Source organism: Panthera tigris, chromosome E3 (assembly GCF_018350195.1).
Source record: "Panthera tigris isolate Pti1 chromosome E3, P.tigris_Pti1_mat1.1, whole genome shotgun sequence".
Lineage (NCBI taxonomy): Eukaryota > Metazoa > Chordata > Mammalia > Carnivora > Felidae > Panthera > Panthera tigris.
In genome coordinates, this window is record NC_056675.1 from 32,411,503 (window position 1) to 32,437,659 (window position 26,157).

The 26,157-nt window shown below is 56.0% G+C and overlaps 2 protein-coding genes across 8 annotated transcripts in view; one reads left to right on the top strand and one right to left on the bottom strand.

Annotated features, from left to right (window-relative positions):
- The first annotated feature begins 646 nt into the window (after window positions 1–646).
- Window positions 647–13,376, top strand: DEXI (Dexi homolog). The gene is made up of 2 exons (XM_007076894.3): window positions 647–1,588; window positions 12,698–13,376. The coding sequence occupies exon 1, from the start codon at window positions 1,152–1,154 to the stop codon at window positions 1,437–1,439; it is 288 nt and encodes a 95-aa protein (XP_007076956.2). The 5' UTR covers window positions 647–1,151; the 3' UTR covers window positions 1,440–1,588; window positions 12,698–13,376.
- Window positions 13,377–16,653: 3,277 nt separating this feature from the next.
- The window catches only part of CIITA (class II major histocompatibility complex transactivator), a 45,842-nt gene continuing 36,338 nt past the window's right edge, over window positions 16,654–26,157 (bottom strand). For 6 of the 7 annotated variants that reach the window (XM_042971252.1, XM_042971248.1, XM_042971246.1 and 3 more), the window contains 7 exons: window positions 23,835–23,915; window positions 23,171–23,263; window positions 21,522–21,608; window positions 19,048–19,131; window positions 18,782–18,865; window positions 18,069–18,175; window positions 16,654–17,337 (listed from right to left, as the gene is read on the bottom strand). In XM_042971252.1, the coding sequence (XP_042827186.1) occupies window positions 18,100–18,175; window positions 18,782–18,865; window positions 19,048–19,131; window positions 21,522–21,608; window positions 23,171–23,263; window positions 23,835–23,915 (505 nt within the window). In that variant the 3' untranslated portion in view covers window positions 16,654–17,337; window positions 18,069–18,099. The remainder of the gene's footprint in view (window positions 17,338–18,068; window positions 18,176–18,781; window positions 18,866–19,047; window positions 19,132–21,521; window positions 21,609–23,170; window positions 23,264–23,834; window positions 23,916–26,157) is intronic. The other variant, XM_042971247.1, reaches the window with a different exon arrangement.

A 26,157-nucleotide genomic window follows, 5' to 3' on the forward strand; every position in this document is an offset into this window, starting at 1 on the left:
ATGAGCTGAAATCAAGAGTCAAGAGTCAGACGCTTAACCTACTGAGTCATCCAGGCGCCCCTAACACGGACTGTTTTTAAACATGCTTTACAAAGTAAAAACAAGAAGCAACCCCACTGCTGCAGGTCTGAGCTGCCTGGGAATGTCTTTATTCAGGTGTCCCTGAACCCTATTATGTAGACCCCCGCGATGCAGCCAGAATTTGGAGAGCTCAAGGAGCTCTTCCCCACCACGGAAAATTGCCACTTTGGGAAGTCGGAGAGTTTCACTGATAAATTCACCGCCCCCCATCCTGCCTCCTTTTGACAAGTAAACTGAGTCCCAAAGAGGCGTGACGCCATACCCAAGTCTAGGGGGTTGCTGAGAAGTTTGCGGTTTCCTCCAGCTTTCGTAGCCCTTAGGATACGTGCAGGTTCGAACTGTGTTCTGTCTCTTTCCCCTCCCGCTACTCCGTGGGGGATTCTCAGAGCGAATTGGATTTGAGACCTGGGCGGAGCCCGGAGCCAGGAAAGCAAGTCAGAGGCCAGCACCCCGAGGGGCGGAGCGAAGCGGTACCGCCCCCGGACGTCTCGGACCAATGACCGCGGGCGTCGAGCAGGCCAATGAGCGCGGGCAGCGGGCGGCTGGCCAATGAGCGCGGGGCCGCTTGGGAGGCGGTGCTCGGAACGCGACCAGGAGGGCGACGCGGCGGCCGCAGCCATGGGTGCTGGGCCTGCGGGGCCGCGGAGGGGGCGCGAGGATCTGCCGGGCGGGGCTGAAGAGACAGCCGCCGGGACTGGCCCTCGTCGCTGAGCTGCGGTGGGGCCCCCGCCTGCTCTTGGAGGGCCAGTGAGCGCGAGCGGGGCGCGTCGGAGGAGCCGGGCAGCCGCCGGGCACCTCAGGGGGGCCTCCCTGGCTGCCGGGAGGATCGAGAGGGTCGTGTGGGCACATCTGGGGGTGCGTGGACCCCGCCGGGCGCTTTTCAGGGGCCAGGGAGCGTCTGCAGGGGCCGCGGCACACCGGCGGGGGCACCGCCGGGGCCCAGCGCCGCCTCGGTCGAGCCCCCGGGGCGTCCCTGCATGGCTGAGCTGCCCCCTTGCCGGCCGCCCGGGCGCCGCAGCGGCTGAGATCGCTGGGATCGCCGGGCCGCCGCCGCCCTCGCCGCCCCCTGCATGCCCGGCGCCCGGGTCGCGGCCCACCTGGACGCGCTGGGCCCCCTGGTCCCCTACGTGCCGCCGTCGCTGCTGCCCTCTATGTTCTACGTGGGCCTGTTTTTCGTCAATGTGCTGATCCTATACTACGCCTTCCTCATGGAGTACATTGTCCTCAATGTGGGCCTCGTCTTCCTGCCCGAGGACATGGACCAGGCGCTCGTGGACCTCGGCGTGCTCTCCGACCCCGGTTCGGGCCTCTACGATGCCGACTCGGAGCTCGATGTCTTCGATGGTTACTTGGAGTAGGCTTGGCTACCGTCCTCCCCTCCCCCCCAACGACCCGCAACCCTCGGCCTGGACCGGCCGCCCAAATCCTGCCGCCGCTGCTGGTTGGGGGCATCGTTTGGCCAGGGATGGGACCCCCAGGACGAGGCCCTCTCTGGCCTCCAAGACCTGTAAGTGCCCTTTCTGCGCCAGATGAGGATGGGTTGGGGCGCTGGCGAAGAAGAGGGTGGCATCTCCACACCGGACACACACCCTTCCCCCAGGCTTGGGATTCCTCCATCCACCTCCTGGAGGTCTATTTAAGATGCCAGGAATGGCCAGACCCCTGTTAGGCCCTTAGTTGGGGCTGCAAAGCTTTCCCTGGTGAAGGTGACAGTCGTTGAGGGGAAGGGAGGCTGAGCCTGAATGGTGTTGGGTTAGCCACGGTACCTACTGCCACAGCTTGTGGAAAAGCCTTTGCACCCAGATCCCTTTGAGGCAGATCTGTCAGCACCTCGCCTCTGCCTCTGCCTCCATCTGGCTTGATGGTGACCTTGGTTTTTCCGGAATTCCCATAGTCCCGGAAGGATAAAGACTTGGAGTGTCAGAAGAGCTAACATGCTGGGCACGACCACCTTTGTCCCGTAGCCCTTTCGGGGACTGGGTGGGGACTTGAGAGCAAGGGCTCAGGGCCGAGGGCGTAGGAGGTGAAACCTCCTTCAGCAAAGTCTGCACTTCCTTTTGGCCTTGGGTTTGCTGCTGTTCGGGAGTCGGGTTTCAGGGTGCCGGGCAGTACTGCAGCTTGGATCTGCCAGGGCTGCCAGTTTTGAAGGTTGCTTTTGCAGACTAGGCAAGCTGGGGCTGGCTCCGCCTACGGGGTTTGCAAGATCTCAAGGAGGAGTAGGGGCCACAGGATCTTTGCACTGAGGTGTTAAAGCTCTGCCGCTGGGCTGCGACCAGGAAGCTGCGTGTCCTGCCCCACCTTGTGTGTCGATGGGAGGAACATGAAGGTCCGGGAAGGAGGAGGGCTTGGCCGCAGTCTCCCAGCCAGGAAGAGAGGCGACTGCACAAGATGAGAGGACACGCAGGCACTCTTTGGCTGAGCCCCTCCGCTGTTCGGTGCTGCGGTATCACTAAGCGCAGGACCCGAGTGGCAGCGAAGGGAGGATATCGAGGTAGCAAGGGCTCCTTTGAGAAAACAGACACTAATGCCACTCGCCCCACGCAAGCCGAGTTAACGCCCCTCCTCTTGTCGCCTGTCTTTGCCAAGATGACCATAGTCAGAGGGAATGCCGGATGGGGCAGGACCCACTGGTGGTAGTGCTGGGGGCTGAGGGCTCCCCTGAGGGACGGACGGTGACATTTCTTTGAGAAAAGCTTCACTTGAGCTCAGTGCGACCTTAACAAGAACCAGGTGCCAGGCAGAGTGCCAGCCACTCTTGCATACCTACCCAGTCTGCCTACCTACCTGCCTGCCATCCATCCATCAATCCATGCTTTGATTGAAGAAAAATATTTACTGAGTACATACTGTGCCTCGTGGGTGAACACAGTGAACAAGAGAGACTTAGCCCTGGCCCTCCTGGCACGGGGAGAGAAGACACAAGCAGATTCCCAAGCAAGATATCAGGTTTTCTGGGAGCCATTAAGACATGTGGGAAGGACCTGGGCCATCCTTGTTGAGTTCAGCCCTTAGAACAAGTGCCTGGCATCTAGTAGGTACTCAGTAAATGTCTGTTGAGTGAGTAAAGCAGAATAGAGAGGGGCTGCTTTAGAAAGGGGGCATCAGAGAAGGTCTCTTCCAGGAGATGACATATTTGAGCTAGCCCTAAGTTGGTAGACAGAGCCAGACTGAAGATCTGGGAAAACCAATCCGGGCACAGGCAATGGCTCGTGCCCAGGCAGTAGGGTAGGAGAGCTGGTTTGTGCCGCCACCAAAATGAGGCCACTGTGGCTGGAGAGCAGCCCCAGGAGAGGTCAGTGGGGCAGGTGGGGGCAGACCCTACAGGACCTGGGAGGCCAGGGCCACGAGCAAGGGGAAGCCAGCAGAAGGTTTTAAGCAAGAGATGACTTTGGCAGTTGTGGGCAGAATGGGTCGTCGGCGCGAGTGTGGATCAGGGAAGCCGTTTGGGAAGTGTGTAGTTGCCCAGGCTGGAGGCGGCGGGGGCTTGGAGAAACAGACTGAGAACACCTTGCGAAGCTAGAATCTGTAGACTCTATTCAAAACCCGTCCCGAGTATTGATCGTTCACCGTGCCTGGTGCTAGGCCCTTTGCACCTGCTTCCACCAGGCCCCAGGGCTAGGCCTTGGAGAGCCTAAGATGACTCTCTGCCTCCAAGCCAAGCGCTTGACTTTGAGACAGCGTAAGTTGGTGAAGAATGTCTCATTTTATCTCTTCACCACATCAACAGAAACACTTCCCCTTCCAAATGAAAACATTGGCATGCTCTGAACCCAAAACTTAAGCCCAAATGCTTCGTCAAACTTCACAGCAAAGGCTGTTTGAGCAGAAGCACCAGGAAGCATGTCTCAGGGACACCCTTGCAAAGCTGTCAGAGTGGCGGGGCCCAAGCTGGGAGGCAGGAAGGCCTGGGGCTGGGGGGCAATACTCGAGCCCCATGGAGCGGGGAAGTCAGGCACAGCGGTCCTTCTTCCCCAATCCCGAATGCAGGCCTAGGCGGCCTTGGCCCCGGGACCGGGGAAGCCCAGACCCGGGTAGGGGAGGGTGGCCAGTAACAGGAAAAGCCTCTGGGAGAGATCCAAAAATGGTCCGACTGCACCGCATCTGTGGGCCCCTTTCTGTAAGCAGAGGAACATCAGTAGTCAGATCTCTTTCCTCCTGGCTCGTTCTCACGCGGACACATTCTCAATGTTACGCACGACAAGGTCATAGAAGCACTGACGGGGGTGGAGGGCTGGCCAGGCAGCAGGGACTGGGGAGGATCTCGGGGTGCACTCACTTTCTCTCCTCTTTTTCCTCTTATGTGTGTATGAACATGATACCGTTCATCAAACATTTGTTTGAAGGAGGCAGTATTAGGGTTGTGATTAGGAGCACGTACCTGGTTCAAATCCCACTCTGGGCTGTGACCTTGGGCATGTCACGTCTCTCTCTGTGGGTCAGTTTTCTCTTCTAAGGAGCGGGGGAAATGAAATCTATCTCATTGTGAGGTTTAAATGGGATAGATGTAAAGCTCCTAGGCCCTCCTGTGTCCAGTCAGTGATCATATTCATGTTAACCACTGTTAGCATTAACAGATGTAATGGAAAGTGTGTATGCTCAGGCTTTGGCAAATGTATAAACCTGCCTGTGCACTCCTACATGAATATTCACCTCCCCCAGTGAGCCACGGAGGACTGCCTTCCTGAGCGCTGGGTGGGTTCGGGTCTGGGCTCCTGAAAGAGAATTCCCCCACTGTCTTCCCAGCCCGGGACCCTCAGGAGACCTTTCCCACTGCCTGTGGTCTCCCAGGGCCACCAGATCTGGGCCCCGTAGAGTCGAGGCTGCACTTTTCCTAGAGTGTTAATCATTGCCCAGGAGCAGGAAGTGGGGAATCAGGAGCTCCCTCCTTCCCAGGAGAAAGGCCCCTGCGGCTGGCCTGGGAGCCTTCGGAGAGTCCTCACATGCCAGCGTTTCCGATGCAGAGGCAGGGCAGCTGGATTGATTCGTCCCTGTTCTGGCACGGAGGGAGGGCTGTGGGAGAGAGCCTCTCTGCACCGGAAACGGAGAGCCTACAGGATGTTGCTGTCAGTCACTGGGGCCTGGTGTAGCTCAGATTCGGAGCTCGGGTAACCAGACCGTCGGGCTACCTATTACAGGGTCTCCTGGCTTCCGGGTCCTGACCGGGTGCCACGGCTGCTCCTTCTGATCTACCCGCCCTGGTCCCCTCCGTGCTAGTCGGCAGCCTGTGCCATGAGCAGAACACCCAGGCTGGTGTGTCAGTGCCCTGCTCAGAAACCCAGAATTTCTGCAGGGACGTGGACAATAGATTCAGGTCACGGGAGATCCCTCAGGCAGCTGGTGGAGCTCCTGGGTGGGGGGGGGGGGGTGGGCGGGGAGGGGGAGGAGAAGTGTCACAGCAGAGGAGGGAAACCAGATAGCTGTGGTCCAGGCAAGAGACAGGTGCTGATGGCAAGGGGAGGCAGGTGCACCCCTGGCCTGGCCGACTTTCCACTCTGTCCACCCGCTAGGTTCACCTGGAAGACCGCTGGCCGTGGGACGCGTGGGTGCCGGCTGCCCCTCTGGGCGGAGAAGGCCCCATTAGGGAGGGGTGAGGAGCCAAGGAAGCAAAGCTGAGGAAGACAGCTGAGCTCCCCAACCCAGTGCTGGGTTTGCAGGGGCTCGCGGGGGTGGGGTGGGGGCCTCCCAAATCCCGACCTTGGAATAGCGCTCGCAACTCTCCCAGGCCTGCTGCACAGACCCTGTCGCTCCTTTTTGCTGAGTTTTTTTTAAACCAAACTTTACCTTGAAGTAATTTCCCAATTAGGCAGAAGTTTCAAGAAGAGTGCAGAGAACTCCCCTGTAGTCCCCACCCAAAGTCACCAGTTGCACTGATTGACATGTTGCCACATTTGCTCCCGAACACAACACGTGCTTGCCCTGCGTGTGTGTGTGTGTGTGTGCACATACGTGTATGTGTGCAGTTACTCACCTGAGCCGTTTGAAAACGGATTGCAGACCTCATGTTCCTTTACCCCTAAATGTTTCGCTGGCTGTGTGCTTAGCTCAAGGACATTCACTGCCATGACCACAGTCACAGTTGTCAACATCGGCAAATTTAACACCGTTGCGAGCCTATGAACCAGATTCAGTCTGTGACTTTATTCAGATCTCACCAATTGGCCCAATAGTGGCCCTTTCACAATAGAAAGGCAGAGTTGAGGTCCCAGATCCCATCCCAGATCACCCTTGGCCTTAATTGTTATGTCTTTTGAGTCCTCCTCAATCCCGACCAGCCCCTCATTCTGTCTTAATCTTTCAGGACATTGACATTTTGGAGGAGCACAAGTCTCAATTTGGGTTTATCTGATGTTTACTCTTGAGATTAGGTTCAGATGATGCACTTTTGGCAGGAACCCCGCGGAGAAGTGAGTGAGTGCCCTTCTGAGTGTATGGTTATCAGGAGACACATGACGTCTGTCCCACTACTGGTGATGTTAACTTTGATCTCTGGACTAAGGTGATGTCTACTGGGTCTCTCCACTGTAAAGTTCTTGTTTTTCCCTTTATCACCTGCCGTTGTGATCAAACTAGTTTTAGTATTTCATCTTTCAAAAATCTACTTTTTTATGTGAATTTACTTTTTTATGTTTGTTTATTCTTGAGAGAGAGAGAGAGAGACAGAGCATGAGCAGGGGAAGGGCAGAGAGAGAGAGGGAGACAGAGAATCGGAAGCAGGCTCCAGGCTCTGAGCTGTCCGCACAGGGCGCCACATGGGGCTCGAACTCACGGACCGTGAAATCATGACCTGAGCTGAAGTCGGACGCTCAACCAACTGAGTCACCCAGGCACCCCTATTTAAATTTATTTTTAATGTTTATTTATTTGTGAGAGTGAGAGAGACAGCGTGAGTGGGGGAGGAGCAGAGAGAGAGGGAGACACAGAATCCAAAGCAGGCCCCAGGCACTGAGCTGTCAGCACAGAGCCCAACACAGGGCTCGAACCCGTGAGCCATGAGATCATGACCTGAGCTGAAGTCAGAAGCCCACCTGACTGAGCCACCCAGGCGCCCCTATGTAAATTTATTTTTAAAGGGATGTTTATTTATATCGCTGAAAACAGAAAACCAACATTACTAGGCATGGATGAAAAAGTGAGTGCCAAAGTCATTAACCTCTGGCCGCATACCAAAGCCAGCTAAAGGCCTGGGGCCTCTGGGCTGCTCTTTGTTATGGGAGACCAGCCACTGTCCGTAAGATAGGGTAGTGGTCGCACCTGCGGAAAGGCTCATGCACATTAGATGAGAGTGTGAAGGGGCGTGTAGTCAAATCCTGAATGATGCTGACAGTGTTGATGGTGTGTCAGACCCAGAGGGGACTCAGCCTGGGGCCTTCCCCTTTCCTCCAGTCCTTGTCTCCTCTTGGGGGCCAATTACCAAGGAAGATGTGTCTGTTTGGGTGGCGTTTGAAGCAGCCCTGGGTCAGGCACCCAGTGAGTCGAGGCGATGCTAGTGCCCTCCCAAGCCTGGGAGTGGCTGGGAGCCACTTCCTACTTCCGGTTCCAATCACCACCCCACCACCCCCTCCAAGGGGAAGGCTTCATTCCTGGGATTCCTTCCTGGCCTTGGCTGGGTGGTTAAAAATAGCTGCCTTTCTCACATCTCCTAGCTTCCCCTAAGCGTCACCCATGAAGCAGGCAGGGCTGGGCTCATTAGCTCCACTATACAGGGAGGGAAACTGAGGCTTGGGTATGGTCAGTGACTCAGCCCAGATACCCAGCTATGAGGTGGCCAGTTGGGCCTCCTAGCCTCGCTCCCAGTGCCTCCTTGACGTTCTCTGTCACTCTTGGGCACCTGCTACTTTTCCCTTAGACCAGAGAAACCAGGCTGAGGCTGCTTCACAAGCCAGGGGTATCTGGCTAGCACTAACCGTTGCATTTTCATAGTATTTTTTTTTTTTAGCATTGCCTTCGGTGTGTGACGAATGATACTGTTTTTTATTCATGAGAGTGACATAAAGTTTCCTTTAAAAAAAATTTTTTTTTTGAAGTGCATTGATTTAAAATACCAAATAAATAATACTCCAGGCAGTTCTTAGGCAAGACTCGAGGGCAAAAGCTGCCATGTCTTAGGACCAACCAACTGGAGACACATTTTGGACCAAGAATCATCACAAAACTGACAACTGATGAGTGTCAGCATCTGGCACGGGAACCAGACCTGGGTTCGAGAAACCGACCCTTGCTTCTCCAGAGCGCTGGCTTCCCTGGGGGACACGGGGACCCAGGCGGCTTCTCCTTTCTGAGCCCCTTCCGGCCGTGAACTCTTGGACCAGACAAGGCAGAGGTCCTTCTGCGGCACAGCCCGTCACTGAGACCACAGCGGAGACGCAGGGCGTTTTGCTTCTGGGTGACATCTGTCTGTAGCTGCTTTAATTGGTTGGTTGGTGAGCAGTGGGTTTCCGGTAGGCGAGGTCCTTGGAGGACGAGAGGGCTACTGTTTTCAGAAGGCCCCCAGCACGGAAGAGGTGCCCTGCCTGGTGTGTTTTCTAGCTGGGAAGTGATGGAAGGAGGGGAGGGGCCGCTCCTTACCAATGCCTTATGTATCGTAGGCATTACACCAACGTGATTTCATAGCCTCACCACAAACATTCCAGGGAGGTAGGCACTGTTCTCTGGTTTCAGATGAATAAACAGGCCCCGAGAAATTAAGTTAATTTGCCTGAGGTCACACGGCTAGGAGGGGGCAGAGCCCGAATCCCCACAGATGAGCCTTGCCCTGACTGCCCCTGAGGAAGCCCGCAGGATGGCTGAATCGAGAAGAGAAATCTCCTTTCAGCACGTCCAGGGCATCGCCCCACCAGCACCACTCAAGACACAAGGGCCATTTTCTCACTTAAGCCAAATGCCAAACCAGGCGGCTTCTCCACCGAGGTATTGAGCTGACACATTGTTCTTAAAATGGCTCAAGTGCCCAACTGTCATTCTTAATGACAGAAATGAGTCAGCTGGCCACTCCCTCTGTCCGGATCCGGGGAGTAGCACGGAATGAAAGGTTACAGCTTCAGAAAGAAAGAAAGAAAGAAAGGAAGGAAGGAAGGAAGGAAGGAAGGAAGAAAGAAAGAAAGAAAAAAAAACAGCCATTGGCCAATGAACTGTCTGTCCTGCACTAAAGATACTAGAAGGTTGGAGAACGCCCTGCCTTGGATTCTGCAAGCCGAGGCTCCAGGATGCTTTCAGCCTGAGGCTTTGGGTGCCCTGCAAGAAGGCGATGAATGAACCTCAGATCAGACTGCAGAGGGGAGGTTCAAGTCCTGGCTCTGCCCTCTGCGAGCTGTGTGGCCTTGAACAAATTGCTGAACCCTCTCTGAGCCCCATCTGAAATTCCGGATGATGAGCCTGCTTGGCCCCACCTCCTGAGGTGCTTCTGAGGCGTAAATGAGCTAGGACCTGCGTTAAAGCACATAGCACGAGGTAGAGTTACCACCTGTCGTTGACATGCTCAAGATTCTCGTTGAGGGGCTTGCTGTGAGGCCAGACTTGCAAGTTAAGGAACCAGGGGATCTTTAGCAGCCACGGCAGGTGGCACAGATGAGTGGTCTCAGGACACCCTCCAGAGGACACACAGACCTGGGCTGTCTTCAACTTGCTGTGTGACTTAGGGCAGGTCACCGCCCTCTCTGGGCCCTTTGTGGAATGAGTGGGACTGACTGATCAGGGTCTCTCACACCCCACGTGACACCAACAATCGCTGCTGTAACGTCTGAACTGTTATTTGTGTCACTGTTTTCTTTAAACGAGCTGTTTTTAAAGTGAAGTGATGTCCTGGAAAGACCGGACCCGTATATTCCTATCAGAAGTGAAACCCAGCAACATTTGCCATAAATAGGTGACCCTGCAGATAGCACAGTGAAAACAGAGCCGTGGTGAATACAGCTGGAGCCGGTGCCTGCGGAGCCCCGGGCCTGTTCAGATGGGAGATTAGCCCATGTGAGAGACACAGGCCAGCCAGACCGCCGCTTGCCTGGACCACTGTGCTGGTGGTAGTCACCAGGATTGGGAGAGGAGTGAGTCCCCATCCGGGGGGATGACTGTGTGCTCTGACATCCTGTCCACACAAGTCTGCAATGGGCTTAAGTATGATCCCCGGTGTTGGAGGGCTCTGGAGTGAGCCCTGCTCTCAGGAGCACCCCCGCAGGGAACCCCAGAGGTCCCTCGGAGGGAGGGGAAGCCAGGGACACCTTTCTAGACAGCTGAGCTCCCCAGTGCTCTGGCCACACCCCTGGCTTCCCCTCTCCATGCCAGATCCAGTGGGGAGGGGGGGTGGGGCCCCAGGACGCGAGGACTTGGCCTGTGTCATCAGCGGGAGTCAGGGAAGGTCTCAGAGCAGTGGAAGGGTGTGTTCCCAGCTGGCCTCTAGGATCTGGCAGAGAACGCGAGAAACTTTGCAGATTTGGCCCCTCCCCCTCCTCCATCAAGGCCTGCCTTCTTGCTCCCTTCCCCCACCCCATAGGAACCTGGGGGGGGGGGTGGGGCACGGGTCTAGGACCTGCTGTGCTCTCACTGCCAGCCTGCCCGCCCCCCACCTGGCGTGTTCTTCATGCATGGCCTCACCCAGCCTCTGTGCTCCATCTGTCCCCGTGCTCTGTCCTGTCTTTGACCTTCGGCTCACAAGATTGTGTCTCAAAGGCATGACTGCATTTATCATGGGGTCCCCAGCCCCCGGCTCAGGACCTGGCACACAGGATGTGTGAAATTACGTAGGGTTGAAAATCTCCAGGGGCACGAAGCCCTGGGGAACTGAGCATTCCAGACAAGTTACTTGCTGTCTCTGAACCTCAGTGTCTTCATCTGTAAAATGGAATTGTAATAGTGTGTCCCTCCGGGAGCTGTTAGAGCTGAATGAAATGACGTGTGCCATGGGCCATCTTGGGCATGCTGTCCCAGGAGTGGACCCTGGGACAAAGATTCAAGAGCAAGTCGCTTATTTGGGAGGTGATCCTGGGAATTACTGGTAGGGAGTGGGTCGGTGAGTCGGGAAAGGGTTGTGTCATCCAGTAGGTCACCACTGCAGGCCTGGGCTCAGTCCTGCTCTGGGGACTCTGGGGGCCAATGTAGGGGTCAATATGGCTCAGTTGCCTCAGCTGTGGAGTGCAGGAGCTGGGGCATTGATTCACCACCTTCCTGGCCATCACCGGTTGGAAGGCAGCTGTGGGGGGACCTTGGCTTTGCCTGCGGGACACCAGGCAGCCCTCGGGCAAAGAGGCAGGTCAGCATGCCCTGGAGGGGTGAGTGGATGGAACAAGCCAGGCACCCGCAGCCTACGCCCTGGGCTCGTGGCACTTAGGTGGCTGCTACCTCCTGAGCTTTTACTGATTGTGATTGTTGTTACATCCAGTGCCAACTCCGCCTGTCACAGGTGTGTGACTTAGGCAGGTCACTTGGCGTCTCTGAACCTTGGGGAGATGCATGGTTCTCAGTGGAGGTGGTTCTGCTCCCCCCAGTGGCCCTTGGGAACGGGACAAGGGTACATTTTTAATTGTCGCAGTGCTGGGGGGTGCTACTGGCATTTAGTGGTCAGGGACCCCGGGGGGGGGGGGCGGGGGGGTGCTGACAACCGTCCTGCAGGGCCCAGAACGCCCCCCTCCACCTCAGAGAATTGTTACACCTCACATGTCGGTGAACCACAGTCCGTGTCACATGTTTCGCATAGAAGGTCTATCGAATGCGTGACGGCATTTGCAGAAGTGAGCCGGCAGAGATGAGGCACAGAACTGGGGCAGGAGGGCAGGTGGGGAATGGAAGACGCCGCAGAGACGCCGCCACCCAGCCGGACGCAGAAAGCGGAGGCTACGGGAAACGGCGAGCCGCCGAGGGGCCTGGCCGCGAGGATGATGCCATGTCCTCGGAGGACGAGCCCGGTGGGGCTGCGGAGTAGCTTGGCGACGGCCGGCCGCAGCCTTCCCGTAGCCTGCGTCGCATTTTCCAGGCGGGGCGGGAGGCGGGGCCAAGCCCCGCCCACGACCCGAGCTTGCTCGGCTGCCCTGGGGCTCAAGTGGGCCAGCAGGCTCTGGGTGACCCCTGAGCAGGCTGCCCTCTTTCCTCGGGTCCCGATCCCCCTCGTCCCTCCCAGGGTGGACAGTCCTTCCTCTCCAAAGGGAAACTGCCCTGGTTCTCCAGTCCAGGCTCCTTAGAAATCAGGCGAACTTATTGTTACAAAGTTATCGTAATGGGGGGCGGGGCGGGGGGGGGGCGGTTTCAGTCGGTTAAGCGGCCGACGTCGGCTCAGGTCATGATCTCACGGTTCGTGGGTTTGAGACCCGCTTCGGGCTCTGTGCTGACAGCTCGGAGCCTGCTTCTTATTCTGTGTCTCCCTGTCTCTCTGCCTCTCCCCCACTCACGCTCTGTCTCTCTCGAAAGTAAATAAACTGGGGGGAAAAAAAAGGTATTAGTAAAAGTTGTAGGAAAACACCCCCAGCCCGAATCTGGAACTTCTGATGGTTTCTGAATGCAAGAGATGGGGGAAGGCCTCCCTGCCCGCCTTTCGCCCCCCGGGGCCTGGAGGTCGGACCCAGATACACCACCAAATGGGTGGCAGGGCCGTGCTTCTGTGCCAGTAACACCCCTTTTCCCTTCTCGTTAGGCCTGCTTCCCCCGAGAGCTCCGTGCCAACAGAGAGGTTTCTGTCCGGACCCAGGAGGGTGGGGCAGAGAGATGGAGACTGAGAGCCGAGGCCCGGAAGGCCTGTACCCCTGTCCCCGGGGAAAGGCAGGGGCGTCCGAAGACCTCCCCCCCCCCCCCCCGCCTCAGCGTCGCACAAATGGCCTTGCCTTGGCTTCTGACCTTCGCTGCGGCGATGGATGTTTACAGGAACCCAGCCAGAGTCTGCCTCCCCGCTCTTCACCCCCGACCGCTCCTGCTTCTCCACACTTCATCTTCCGAGAGGATGCTTCAAGCTGCGGACCCACTGCGGAAGCCACTCCCAGCTCCGTTGGAGGCCAGCAGAGCCCAAAGCTTGGCCAGGTTTGGCCCCGAGGCTGGTCTTAGATGCAGCGACTATTTCAGGGAGTAAGTCAGAAGGAAAAGAAGCCAAGGATCGTGTCGGGGGTGAGGGTCGGGCTTGACTTATTCATTTCAAGTTGCTCGTTCTGCATCAAGTTGCCAGGACTGATCCGTCATGCGGGGGGGTGCCTCGCTGCTCCGCTGGCCAGAAATGTTTTTGCAAATGTGAGCGGTATGAATACTTGATGTCGGTAAGCCTGTAAAAGCAATACTTAGGAGGCTGACTTCTTTCAATTAAAAAATGTATGCAACCAACTCCAGCCTGTGGGGGCCCTGCCTATTTTTGGGTTTTTCTCTTTGAGATTTGGGAAAGGAGCCCTGATGCAGGACCCCGTGCTTGACAAAGGGGCAGAAGAGGCCAGGCTTCTCCAGCTTGGGGCCAAGCTGGGCTGGCGTGGGAGTCCAGGCGGAGAGGCTGGGCCCAGCCTGCGGGGCGTGGTGGCCCGGATCCCAGAGACGCACCCAGAGACTTGTGCTAGGGATGATGGAACGAGCGCGGGGAGGGAAGGAGACACCATCACGTGCACACGTGTTAAGCAAGGTACAAGGATTGGTGCATTGTGTGGGTGGGGACACAGGTGAGGGGGGGCGGTCAGGCCGCCCGCAGAACTTCAGGGAAAAGGCAGCTACAGCGCCCCCTGTCTCCCTGTGCTTCTGAGAAAGGGCACCAGGGAAGGTGACCAGGACATATTTGAGAGACCCAAGGAGAGACGTGAGCCTGCGAAGGGAGATGCTTTCATGGGGCGAGAGACCGGAGGGGAAAGCTGAGGATTTATTTAAAAGATGCAGTAGACGTGGAATCAGGCCATCAAGGCACAGCGTGACTCCAGACGGATGCCCCGGCCCCTTCTCCCACCCAGCGAGTGGCGCTCTGGGAGCGATTCCAGCATGCTGTGCCCATGCCTGTGGACACCCACTCCCCCAAGGAAAGCGGAAGGCAGGCTTGCCTCCTGACTCCCTCCTCTACAGGGGTGTGGCCTTAGGCAAGTCACTTCTGAGAAATGGGGACAGTAATTTACGTACCTCATAACGTGACTTGGTGCTGATTACAAAGGTCCCCACTGGGCTCACATGGCTCCATATCAGGACTCACAGCTTGGCAAGCAGAGCCCACAATGGTTTGCAGCCCCCATGTGCCCCCTTGTCCAGGTGCCTTTGTGCAGTGCACAGACTGCCCAATCACACCAGACAGCCCTACCTGGGGAGTTTTTTTTAATTGACTAAAATACATGACTTCCCAGAGCAGGCACCTTGAGCATTCTATTGAGTATGCTACCGCGCCCTCAGCACATGTTTGTGGAATGAAAAAAGCAAAGAAAGCAAAGTGGTGAGGATCATTCATTCCACAAACATTTAGTGAGCACTTACTATGTTCAGGCACCTTGCTGGGTGCAGAGGACAGAGCAACGAACAAAGCAGACAGGTGACCGGCCCTACTGAAGCCCACATCCCAGAACAAAAGCAGACAACACAACAAATAAACATGAAAAAGAAACGACAGACCAATTTGGAGAGTGGGAGTGAGGGACATCTATTCAATAGGGTGGTCTGGTAGACCTTCCTAAGTTGCTGCTGTCCTTTAAACGGAGTCCTACAGGGTCAGAAGTTGTCCCAAGGGCCGGGAAGAACATTCCAGGCAGACGCAGGAAGAAAACACATATTCCTATGTAATAGGGACAGCTAACAAGTATTGAGCTGTATGCCAGCTCTTGTCGTCAGCATATTAGCTCCCTGGAACTCTGCGTAACCTCCATGAAGGGGATACTGTAACTGCCCACTTTTCGTATGATGAGACTGAGGCACAGAGAAGGAATCTGCACAAGTGGTGAGCTGAGCGCTGAGCCCAAGCAGTCTAGCTCTGGGGGTCTGTGCTGCTGGCCCTAGACCGTGGTCCCTTTGAGCAGGAAGGGTTTCACACAGTATTGGCACAAAGTGATCATTACCGATATTTATCGAACACTTACTATATCCCTTGCACGGTGATAAGCACTTTACATGTATCAGCTCATTTAATAAATGGCAGCTATCATTCAAGAGTCCGAACGACGAATAATCACAGCCTCTGATGGGAATGTGTCATCTCTGAACAGACCGAAAGCAGTGGGTATGATGGTGCCCTCCCCACCCGGCTGAGGGGTGCCGGCAGAGGCCTGCACTGGGGTGGGGGGGTGGCTCAGTGCTCACCCCTGTGGCTATACAAACGGGAGCCCGTGGGTGGCCTGCAATCCCCAAATGCCGGGACCCCCTGAGGAGTGATGCCCCAGCTATTTAAAATCCAACCCTGGGGACACCTGGGTGGCTCAGTCGGTTGAGCATCCGACTTTGGCTCAGGTCATGATCCCGCAGTTCGTGAGTTCAAACCCCGCATCGGGCTTCCTGCTGTCAGCGCAGAGCCCGCTTCGGATCCTTTGTCCTCCTCTCTCTGTGTCCCTCCCCCACTCACACACTCTCTCTCAAAAAAACCCCAAAAAACCTGGGTCACAACGCCTGGTGTCCTTTGCAGCTGGGCTGAGAAAAAAGGCCTCCACCTCTTCGCAAGGACCGAATCCCTCTGACCCTCCTAACTCCTGCCCCCCCCCCCAACTTTGGGAAACAGAGAGTTGGGACCCAGGCATCAGGGCTGGTGCAACTATAGCCGAACAGACAGCTCCCACTGCCACCAGGAGAAAGCAGACTTACCCTGAATCAGGACTTCTGACCAAGTGGGTCATGCTCCAGCAAAAAAGCAACAACAAGAGCCAAGCTGGCAGCGCTCTGTGCAGATATGGCAAAGCTTCTGGTCCCTTCCAGGCTCACCTCGGCCAGGGCAGGATTGCAGCTTGACTGAGGAACGGCTCCCAGCATAGAGCAGAGGAAAACACCCCCTCTGCAAGGCTTATGGTGCTTCGACTTACTGATCCCCAAATAACAAACTGTCCACCAAAGCTCAGGATGCCATAGAAAGATCCTTTCCAAATAGACAGGACTTGGGGCCAACATGGACTCTGCTGGGGGTGCTGCGAGGAGTGGGGGGTTGTAGAACCCTGGCCCCTGTGCTACCGAACAAAGAAGAAGGAGTCAGTGATGCTTTGTGACTCCCAAGTCTGGGTTATAAAAAGGATGCTTCTCCCTGTGGTCCATGGTTCCTGTCCCTGTCCCTGTCTTTCTCTTCGGTTTTGGGTGATCGCCCTTCAGCACAGGCACTGTGCTAGGAAGAAGTCCAAAGCAGCCCGCGTGGAAAGGTCCTCCTCTGGCAGTTCCTTAGAGGAACCAAGACCCCAGCCCCCCGACCCCCAGTCAGCACGGAGTGACCGGGCCTTCAAATGATGCCAGTCCCAGCCTTCAAGCTGCCCCGGCTGACACTGAGTGGGGCGGAGACGAGTTGGGCCCCCACACCCCCCAGCACAGCGCACATAACAGGTGTGTGAGCAGAGTAAACGTGTGTGTTGTTTTAACCCACTGCATTTTGGGGTAGTTTGTGATGCATTTAGATAACCGAACAGCGGGCACCCCCCAAAACGGCGATCGTGGTAGAAACTCCAGCCGTGGACATGCCTGTGAGATGCAACGGGCCCTTTATACTGTAGTGAAAAAATGACCCAAGAAGTGAAGGCCGAGAGGCAGGTGTGGTTCCGGCCCACTCCCCTCCCCCCACCATTAGGGCACCGTCAGCTCTTTCCGGCTCAAGTCCAGTGTGTCTGGCCGGGCGGAGCTTCGACCTCGACAAAGTTAGTGCAAAACAGTGAGTCCAGCAGACGGACAGCAGCTGCCACAGGCTCCCCGCCTGTCACAGGGAAATGGGCAGGTGGGGCCAGCCGCCCGTGTCCTGAGAGCACCCGGCATCCTTGTTAGAGCAGTGCAGAGAAGTGACTTCTCCCCAGGCGGACAGGGACCTGGGGAGGCAGAGATGTGGCCGCCTCAATCCCTCACTCCGGCCCGGCCACAGCTGCCAGGAGCGTCCTGCGGGATGCCTCAGGGCCCCTGGGTGGCCTGCGTCACCACCCGTCCGTGCACCCGTCCGTCGGGGCCGGCATCGACCTGGGCCCCGCAGGAGCCTGGAGCCGGGCCTGGGTCCGTCCGCAGAGCAGGCCAAAGGCCTTCCCAGAGCTGGGTGGGGGCCGGCCCTGAGCCGGTAGGGCCAGGCGCCAGGATGCTGAGGCTCACGGGCGATGGCCCAAGAAGCACCGCGTCCACAAACAACCAGTTCAAGGTCCAGCGTGGTCGGCGTCCTCAGAGAACATGCTGTGAGAGGCCAGGAGAAAGGGGTAGGTCAGAAAGCTTTAGACGGGGCAGCTTGACCCAGGATGGAGTGCTGTCAGGACGGGGGGGGGTGGCGCCTGGGTGCCTCAGTCGGTTAAGCGGCCGACTTCGGCTCAGGTCACGATCTCACAGTTCGTGAGTTCAAACCCCGTGTCAGGCTCTGTGCTGACAGCTCGGAGCCTGGAGCCTGGTTCAGATTCTGTGTCTCCCTCTGTCTCTCTGTCGCTCCCCGGCTCATGCCCTGTCTCTCTCTCTCGCTCAAAAAAAAAAAAAAGTTTAATAAAAAAGACGGCATGAGGTGGAGATGATGGAGGAGGGGGACATCACAGGTTGGGGGAGCGCAGAAGTGAGGGGACCGTCATTGCACAGAAACCTGTAGAGCAAATGCCCTATGAAGACACTGCAGGACAGCCAGCAGGCTGAAGCAGCAGGGTGGCTTGGGGACCTCTAGAAACTCTTCTCAAAGCTAAGGGCTGTGGGCCATGGACAGCCACCCCCACGCCCTGCCCCCACCTCCCACGCCTGGCCACAGGGAGGACGCCCAGAGCCTGAGTCCCCAAAGCTTTTAAAGTCACCTCCACCAATCGCAGGGGGACGCCCCAGATGCCGCACGGTCCAGCTCCCACCCGCCGCCCCCGCCCACTTTTTACGGACTCGGACTTGACATCACACTGACCCCAGCAGCCCCTGCGGCTCTCCCCGGCCAAGCCCACCTCAGTCACCTTGTCCCGGGCATCGCAGAAATCACTTCAGGCTGATCCGCGAATCTAGCTGCTGTAGGTGCTCGTGGACGCCAAACGGGATGGTGGGCGTCCACATCCTGCGATGGGCATGGCATGCAGGGGCCGGGTTAGAGGAGAGACGGGGGCCCGGAGTCCCCAGTGCAAGCCCTCAATTCCCTCCTACCACCCTGAGGCCCCTTTCTTTAGACCTGGCTCTGCTAATGACTCGGCTGTGCAACCTCAAAAAGGTTAGTGAGCCTCTCTGTGCCTCGCTCTCCTCATCTGTAAAGTGGGTCTCTTAAGATCTACCTTGGAAGATAGGAGTGGTTCTGCACTGGAAGTGCCTTGGAACAGCATAAAGTACCGACACTGGACATCAGACATCGTTGGGACAAGACAATACATAAGTTGGAACCAAACTGCCACATTTTCCGGGTCCAAAATAATAGAAAACAAGTGCCTTCACAGCGTTCACCCTAATGCATCGGCCATTTTCAGGTACCAGCCGCTGTTCCAAGTGCTTTACACACCTAGATTATTTTAAACCTCAAAAAACTGCTTGGGGGTAAGCATTGTTCTCGCTCCCATTTTACAGACAAAGAAACTGAGGCCAGGTGCCACACTGGTGAGGGCCACAGTGGGATTTGAGCTCAGGGCTCACAGGAGGGCTGGCGGCTCTCTGCCCGCCGCGGGCTGATACTTACGCCAGCGTCTCCACGTGAGGGCACTTTCTCAGGCTGGCGGCCAGCTGCTGGGCCCCGGCGGCTGTGAACTTGTTATACTGGACACTGGGGAGAGACACCCATCCTAGGGTCTGGCCCCCATTCGGGGCTATCCAGCCCCAGGCCACCACGCTCTCAGCAACCAGACCTCAGCCCCGCCCTTCCCAGGGTGCCAGCAGGAGAGCCCGCAGCCCTGCCCCCGCAAGCCCCAGACCCCGGCCACCCACTGCCCAGGCGTCCATACTCACTCCAGCACCCGGAGGGACCCCATGTCTGGAAGCACGTGCGCCAGGCTTTCGGCTCCCATGTCACAGATGCAGTTATTGTATACACTGCCAAAACAGAGGTCGGGGCAGGGGCCGGGGGTGCCGGGAGGTCAGGACCCAGGGGGATCCACACCCAGCTGGATTCCGGCCCCATTTTACGGAGGGGCAAACTGAGGCCCCGAGAGCGGAGGCTGCTCCTCTGGGGTCACACAGTGAGCCCAGGGAAGCAACGGGACTTTAGCCGAAGTAGCTTCCTGGCTGAGACTTCACAGGTTCAAATCCCAGCCTCGGGGCTTGCTGCCTGTGTGACCTTTGGCAAATGACTTAACTCCTCTGTGACTCAACTTACTCCTCCATAAAATAGGCATGAGTAATTGTGGGGAGGAATAAATGAGTTATCGATGGCACAATACCCAGAATAGGACGGGCATGTGGAATGAACTTAATACTAGCTGTGGTTATTACTATGTCTGGGGCTGGGGAGGGGGGGTGGGCTCAGGATTATATGAGTGACCGTGGGTGGTATGACTAGCTGTGGGGATAGTGGGGGAGAGAAACACTCAGGGCCAGCTCGGGTTTCTGCAGCGTATCCCCAGCTGGTAAATAACATGATGGGTGTCACTGGTGCGATAAGCTGTACCCTCATCAACAACCGTCTTTTTAACAAGCCAGGTCTGCCTTGGTCCTCATTTCAAGGCCACGACTTGGCCATGACTCAGCCTCAGGGCCATACCACCAAGCTGCATGTAAAAAGCAGCAGGTCTATACTGCAGCAAAGTGGATTCAGGCTAAGCTCCAGCGTCCCCTGATGTCACAGGTTGGTGGGTACCGAGGGGAGGAAACAGGTAGAGGCTTTGCAGTTTCTTCCTGGGGTGGGTCGTAGGACCCAGGAGGTTCCCTGTCTGCCCAAGGACAGAGGATTCTTCCCATATTTCACTGATGCCAAGATATGCAGGTTCATATTTGAAGATCGTTGAGATCAGGATGTGTCTGATAATGAATGTTTAATCAGCAGCGTGTTGTCCTCTTAATGGGGTCTTACAGTGGATGGCATCTTAGATTGCATAAAGGATGAGGTCTTTTAAAGTGGGAGATCAGAGATTGCCCCGATATGCCCCACCAAAAGCCCCCTCCTGACCTACGAGGGCCTCCCTGCTCAATCTGACCTCCCCTACCTCTCCCACCTCATGTCCCACCCTGTGTCCCTCATTCCCGGGAGCCAGCCACAGTGGCCCTTCTGGCAAAGGCTCTAACTCTTTCCCACCTCAAGGCCTTTGCATCTTCTGTTACCTCCTCCCGGAATGCTTGTCCCTGAGCGACTCCCACAGAAAGGGAAGGGGCTCCTGACCTCCTGGGTGAATTCACTACTCCCATTGTACCCTCTTGGGCCCTTGTTTGTTTCCTTCCCAGCATGAGTCGCTAGTTTAAAATATTTGTGCCTATGCTTACTTATTTATTATGCATGAATAATGCATGAATTTATTATGCATGAATAATATAATGCATGAATTTATTAGGCCTGAAGGCAAGAACCGTATCTGTTTTGTTCATAGCTGAATCTCCAGTTCCTAGCACAAGTTCTGACCCATGGTTGATATTAGAGGCAGTTAGATGCCCTGCACAACTCTACGAAGTGCCGATCCCATAGACTGCAAGTTGCACAATATACGACCCACACAGCTGCACATGGCAACCCTGGCTGGAAGGATAACAAATGGATGTGTCAATAACTAGATGAACCAGATACCATCTCCCTTGGAAACATGACTCTGGCCGTCTTAGGCGGGTGGGGAGGGCTGAGGAAGGAGCAGGAAGCTCCTCCCAGCCTGGGGAGAGAGGAGAGAGACGGAGCTGAATGACTGGGGCTCTGGTCCAAGCTCCCCCACGCCCCAATCTGTCCTGGGACCATCAGGGAGCCAGGAGGGAAGTCATCAAAGAGCAAGAGGTGCTATGCCAAGGCCCACCAGAAGGTGGCGGTGCAGGCACTGTGTGAGCGACTAGAGCCAGCCAAGGCTGCCTTCTAAAACCGGCACCCTGGGCAAAGGCTCAGTCCTGCCCTCCCCTGGGGAAAGAGGACCAGTATCTATGGTGCACCACAGCCAGGCACTGAACCAAGCCCTTTCCATAGGCCACTGGGATAGTACCCGTCTTCCAAAGGAGCCAACAGTCTCGCATGAGTAAGCAACTTGTCTAGTTTGCCAGATGCTCTTTTCCCAGGACCTTCTATCCTCTCGTTGGGGGGTCGTGGCGTGGCCCAGCTGCAGGGGGCTGTGCTCATACTGGATTTTCGGTCAACCCCCCATCACCTACCACAATGGCAAGCAACACAACAGCCTGCAGGAACCGCCTCCGGCCCCAGTGCTGGGCTTTGTACCTGCACAGAGCGGGGCTCTCAGCCCTCCCCCAGCCTGCCAGCTCAGCGCCTGGTCGATGGGGGAGAGGGGGTGCCCACTCACCTGAGCCTGAGGAGGGATGCAGCCAGCGAGGGCAGGGCCTCGGCGAGCTTGCAGGCGCCCACGTCGGTGATGTTGTTCTGGGACAAGCTGCGGGGATGGGACAGCAAGGGCTTAGCACCAAACTTGTGCCCACCCACCCCGGGGTAGAGCCGGGGAACTCTCGTTTCCTCCTCACAGGGTGGCCCGGAGCAGCAAACACGTGCCCATCTGCCTCGAGGACGGTCGTGGGGAACAGGCTGTGAATGGCGCTGTGGGTATTGCGTGCTCTTAATAAAGAGATACTGTTCTGTCCTGTGGCTGAGTGGGAGGCGAGGGTGAGAACCAACGAGAAAGAGATCACACTCCACCCCCCCACCACACACACACACACACCTGTTCTAGGATTGGATACCATCCTCCTTTCCCCTTTGGCCCACAGCTCCACACTGTAAGTGAATAAGTATTCATATTGTTTACTGCCAGGTCTGTTTTGTTCCTGACTGTATCCTTGTGCCCACATCGGTGCAAAGTACATAACAGGTGCTCGGTACATAAGTGGGGAAAAGACAGGAACGAAAGGTAGGACGGGAAGGGAAGGAAGGAGGTGGGGGGCAGGCAGGGAGCGAGGGAGAGCCAGCTTCCCCACAGTGTTACCTAGAATCCTATAAATTAGACAGGATGCCTCAGTGTCCCTGCATTCAAGGAAATCCCCTAGTGAATCCTGCGGCTGTCCTGGGTCCTGATTATGAGGCAGAGCGTGCATAGACTTTGATGACAGTTTCAATAAACGACCATGTAGATTCTCCTACACTGTATCCATCCACTTCCCGAAACCCAGGACAGTGTGTTTGGTTTTTTCATAAATATTTATGGGGTGCCTGGATGGCTCAGTCTGTTAAGCATCCAACTTCAGCTCAGGTCGTGATCTCATGGTTGGTGAGTTCGAGGCCCACGTCAGGCTCTCTGCTGTTCGCGTGGAGCCTGCTTCAGATCCTCTGTCCCCCCACTTCTCTCTCTGCTCCTCCCCCACACCCTCTCTCTCTGTCTCTCTAATAAACATTAAAAAACATAAAGGACTGCTATTTTGGTAATGTTTTGGTGACAAATCCTAGTCCGTTTTTCCTCCCTCACCAGCCCCCTCCTCCCTGTCATTTTCTCTCCCTACGTCTTAATTATGTTCGTCACTGTGCACTTCATAATTATAGATTTATTTGTTTGCTCACTTGTTTACTAGGAGATCCCTGAGGTCAGGGGCATTGTTTTGTTTAAAGCTGGGAAGCTGGGTCTCCAGGCCCTCCAGTGGTGCATTTGCTGATTAAAATCTTTTTTTTTTAATGTTTATTTATTTTTGAGAGAGAGAGAGAGTGTGAGTGGGGGAGGAGCAGACACACACACACACACACACACACACACACACACACACACAGAATCTGAAGCAGGCTCAGCACAGAGCCTGACGCGGGCCTCGAACTCATGAACTGTAAGATCATGAGCTGAGGTCAGACGCTTAACCAACTGAGCCACCCAGGCGCCCCGTGCATTTGCTAATTAGCACGATGCTCAAGCGCACGCGTGATTGCATCAGGAAGCAAGTGAATGATTGCATGGCTGGGTGGACACGAAAGAAAACAAAAGCCAAATGCCACAGGAGGGGCAGCCCCGGCACTCACTTGAGGGTCTCCAGGGCCTTGAGCCGAGGGAAGGTGGCCGACAGCTGCTCGACACCCTCGTCGCCAATCTTGTTCTCGCTCAGCGAGTCCAGGCTGCGGGTGGCATCAGAGGGAGGGGCCGTCAGTCGGCAGTCTGGAGGCCAGCTGACCAGCAGCCCCCTCCCATGCCCACCCCCCCCACCTTGGACACGCCACAGGCAAACTTTTGAGAGCCGGTCTTCATCCCCCAGGGGCGCCAGCTGGCCAACAAGGGGATGAGGTTCTGACTCTCCAGGGAACTGAATCATTCCTCTCCCCCTTCACCCCCAGAGGCCTCCTGAGCTCTAACAGCTGCCTTAACCTCTTGGGATCACCATCGTGCAAGGGGATCATGGTCCCCGACCCCACCTCCCCACGGGGAAGGTGGGAACACACGTGAGATCCGGGACGGAAGAGTCTCAAAGGTCACGAAAGGATTCCACTGTTTTGTTACTGGGGATTCTCATCCATAGCTTCCCTCCGTGGGGGCCTCAGGCCATTCCCACCAGCCATACTGAGGAGGCAGCAGGAGAGAGGGAGGAAGGGCCAGATACAGAAAGACTTTCTTTGCACACCTTCCTCAGGGCCACGGTTTGGGGTTATTGAAACCAGAGATTGCAGGGAAGGTACCCGGGTCCATACTCACTCCAGATGCTGAAGGGAGGAAAAGGCCTCGAGGATCCTCACCAGCTTGGGAAAAGCCTGGGGGCCTGAGACGGGGCCCAGCCTAGGAGGCAAAGAGCAGACGTAAGAGCCTGGAACAGCCATAGCTCTTCATTTGGCCCCAGGGTAGGCTGGAAACGGCACAGAAGGCAGGCTCACCTGAGGTCTCTTCCCCTTCCTGCCTCCCTAGGGCCTTCCCTCCCCTGACCCCCACCAGATGCCACCCAATCCCTTTTGTTCCAAAGCCCCCCAGGCCCCAAGAGGCCAGCTGGGCTCCTGGCCTGCGGACGTGGTTCCCACATTCTGGCCTGACAACCCACCAGTCTTGAAAAAACATGGCTTACTTATTTGCCATTACATTTTACTAACAAATAAAACTGTTTATGGAGCACTTATTATGTGCCAGGCACATGCTGGATCCTTCACTCAGATTAGATTTCATCTCAACTGCACAAGGACTCTGAGCTGAGGGCGCTTCTTAACCCCGTTTTACAGATGGGGAAACTGAGGCACAGAGAGGTTACCTAATCCACACAAGGTCTCACAGCCTGGATCAACGTCCACGCCTGACCTCCAGGGAATGAGAAAAATAAAGACGCCAGAGGGCTGTTTTGTTCTGCTCTTAAAATACAAGGTTAAGTGTCCCCAACGTGAAGACCGGCCTTTGATTCTGAAATGTCATAAAATGCCCCTTCCTAGAGAAAAACTTTTGCTTGTTTGAACGAACGCCCTTGATAAAGACGAAAAGATGGTGACTGAAATCTCAGTCTGGGAACCGCAAGCGTCACTAAAAGGTCACGAGGCGGGAGGAGTCCAAATTCTGATTTGAACTACGGGCGATACCACTTGGCTCCCGTGGGGCCTTGTGGGCAACTCCCTTCACCTCCGTCTCTGTGTCCTCAGATTCAGCCCCCATCTCAAGAGCTTGTCGGAAGGATCACAGAATTCACGCATCGAATGTCGATTACATGTCTACAGACATGTAACAGACAGAAATCCTGGCCCTCATGGAGATGACAGTCTGGGGGTGGGGTCCGGGGGGCAAGACAGATAAAGAAATCGGTAAATTGTCTGGTGCGGGAGACAATAAGTAATACAGAGAAAAGTATGGCAGTGAGGGGGGTGAAATCGTACTTTGAAACATGGGAGCGAAATGGCCTCACTCAGTGGAAACCAGAAGGAAGTGAGAAAGTCTGGGCGTGGGGCATGCAGATACCTGGGGAAGAGCATTGTGCGCAGAAGACAGAGGCCGTGCAAAGGCCCAGAGTCCGGTTAGTGCCTAGTGAGGTTGGAAGCCAACCAGGAGACTCATAGGGCTGGAGTGGAGTGAGCAGGGAAGGCAGCCCGGGAAACTGAAGGGTGGGGAAGCAGATGGGGGCCGAATCCGGGAAGAACCCTCTGCCCCAGCAGAGCCCGTGGCCTCATCTCCAGGCTTATGGGGCCTGCGTACTATCTGGCACCGCGGCTGCCCGTCACACACCCGAAATAGGCCTTTCCTTCCTTCCTTCCTTCCTCAGAACTTTCTCGTGGCTTCTGGCCTCCAGGTGGCTAGTCTCCTGGTTCTGGGCCGTTCCACTTCACAACTCTTGTTCCCCAGAACACAGTTTCGGCCTCAAACTAGGGGCTTTTTATGCTGAAAATACTTCAAAGCCAGAAGGGGCCCTTGGTGATTGTTTTCATACATTTCCTCTTTTCAGCAACACTGCTGTCTGCACAAACGTGGCACCTTGTCTCTGTTCAAAACAAGAAATGCTTGGCTTTTTCTGGGGCGCGGGGGAGCAGAGACCACGAGGAGCGGGCTGCTTGCGGGTGACCAGCCGGGGGCCTTGGGCAAGTCGCTTAACCTCGCTAGGCCTCAGTTTCCTCATCTGTAAAATGGGGGAAGATAGTGACTAGCTCCCGGATCACCTACGAAATGCGTTGAGGACACTGTAGGCATTTAATGATTTCTTCCTAATCATTAGAGGTGACTTTTAGATCCCTAACCAGGATCACCCACGAATTTAGCTTCTTCCTCTGTTGGGGCAAGAGCCCGACTGACCTGACTTCTGTAACTCCGGAGAGTTGACACCCTCTAGGCCTCAGTGTCTTCATCTGTACAATGGGGAGAGAGTAACCATACCTGCATTCTGCATGGCCTCCCCGCCTGGCTCATTCCTCCTCCGTCCTCAAGCTTCAACCCTTCGGTTGCCTTCTCTGCAAAGTCCCCTTTGACCTTCCCCTCAAATCTGTACTCCCAGCCCCTGAGTCACTGCCACTGACCGCAGGAGGTCATAATTGTCTATTTACACTAGACTGCAGCCTCA

Excerpts from the sequence above, each read along its gene's own strand:
- DEXI (XM_007076894.3), top strand. The coding sequence starts at position 1,152 with ATGCCCGGCGCCCGGGTCGCGGCCCACCTGGACGCGCTGGGCCCCCTG.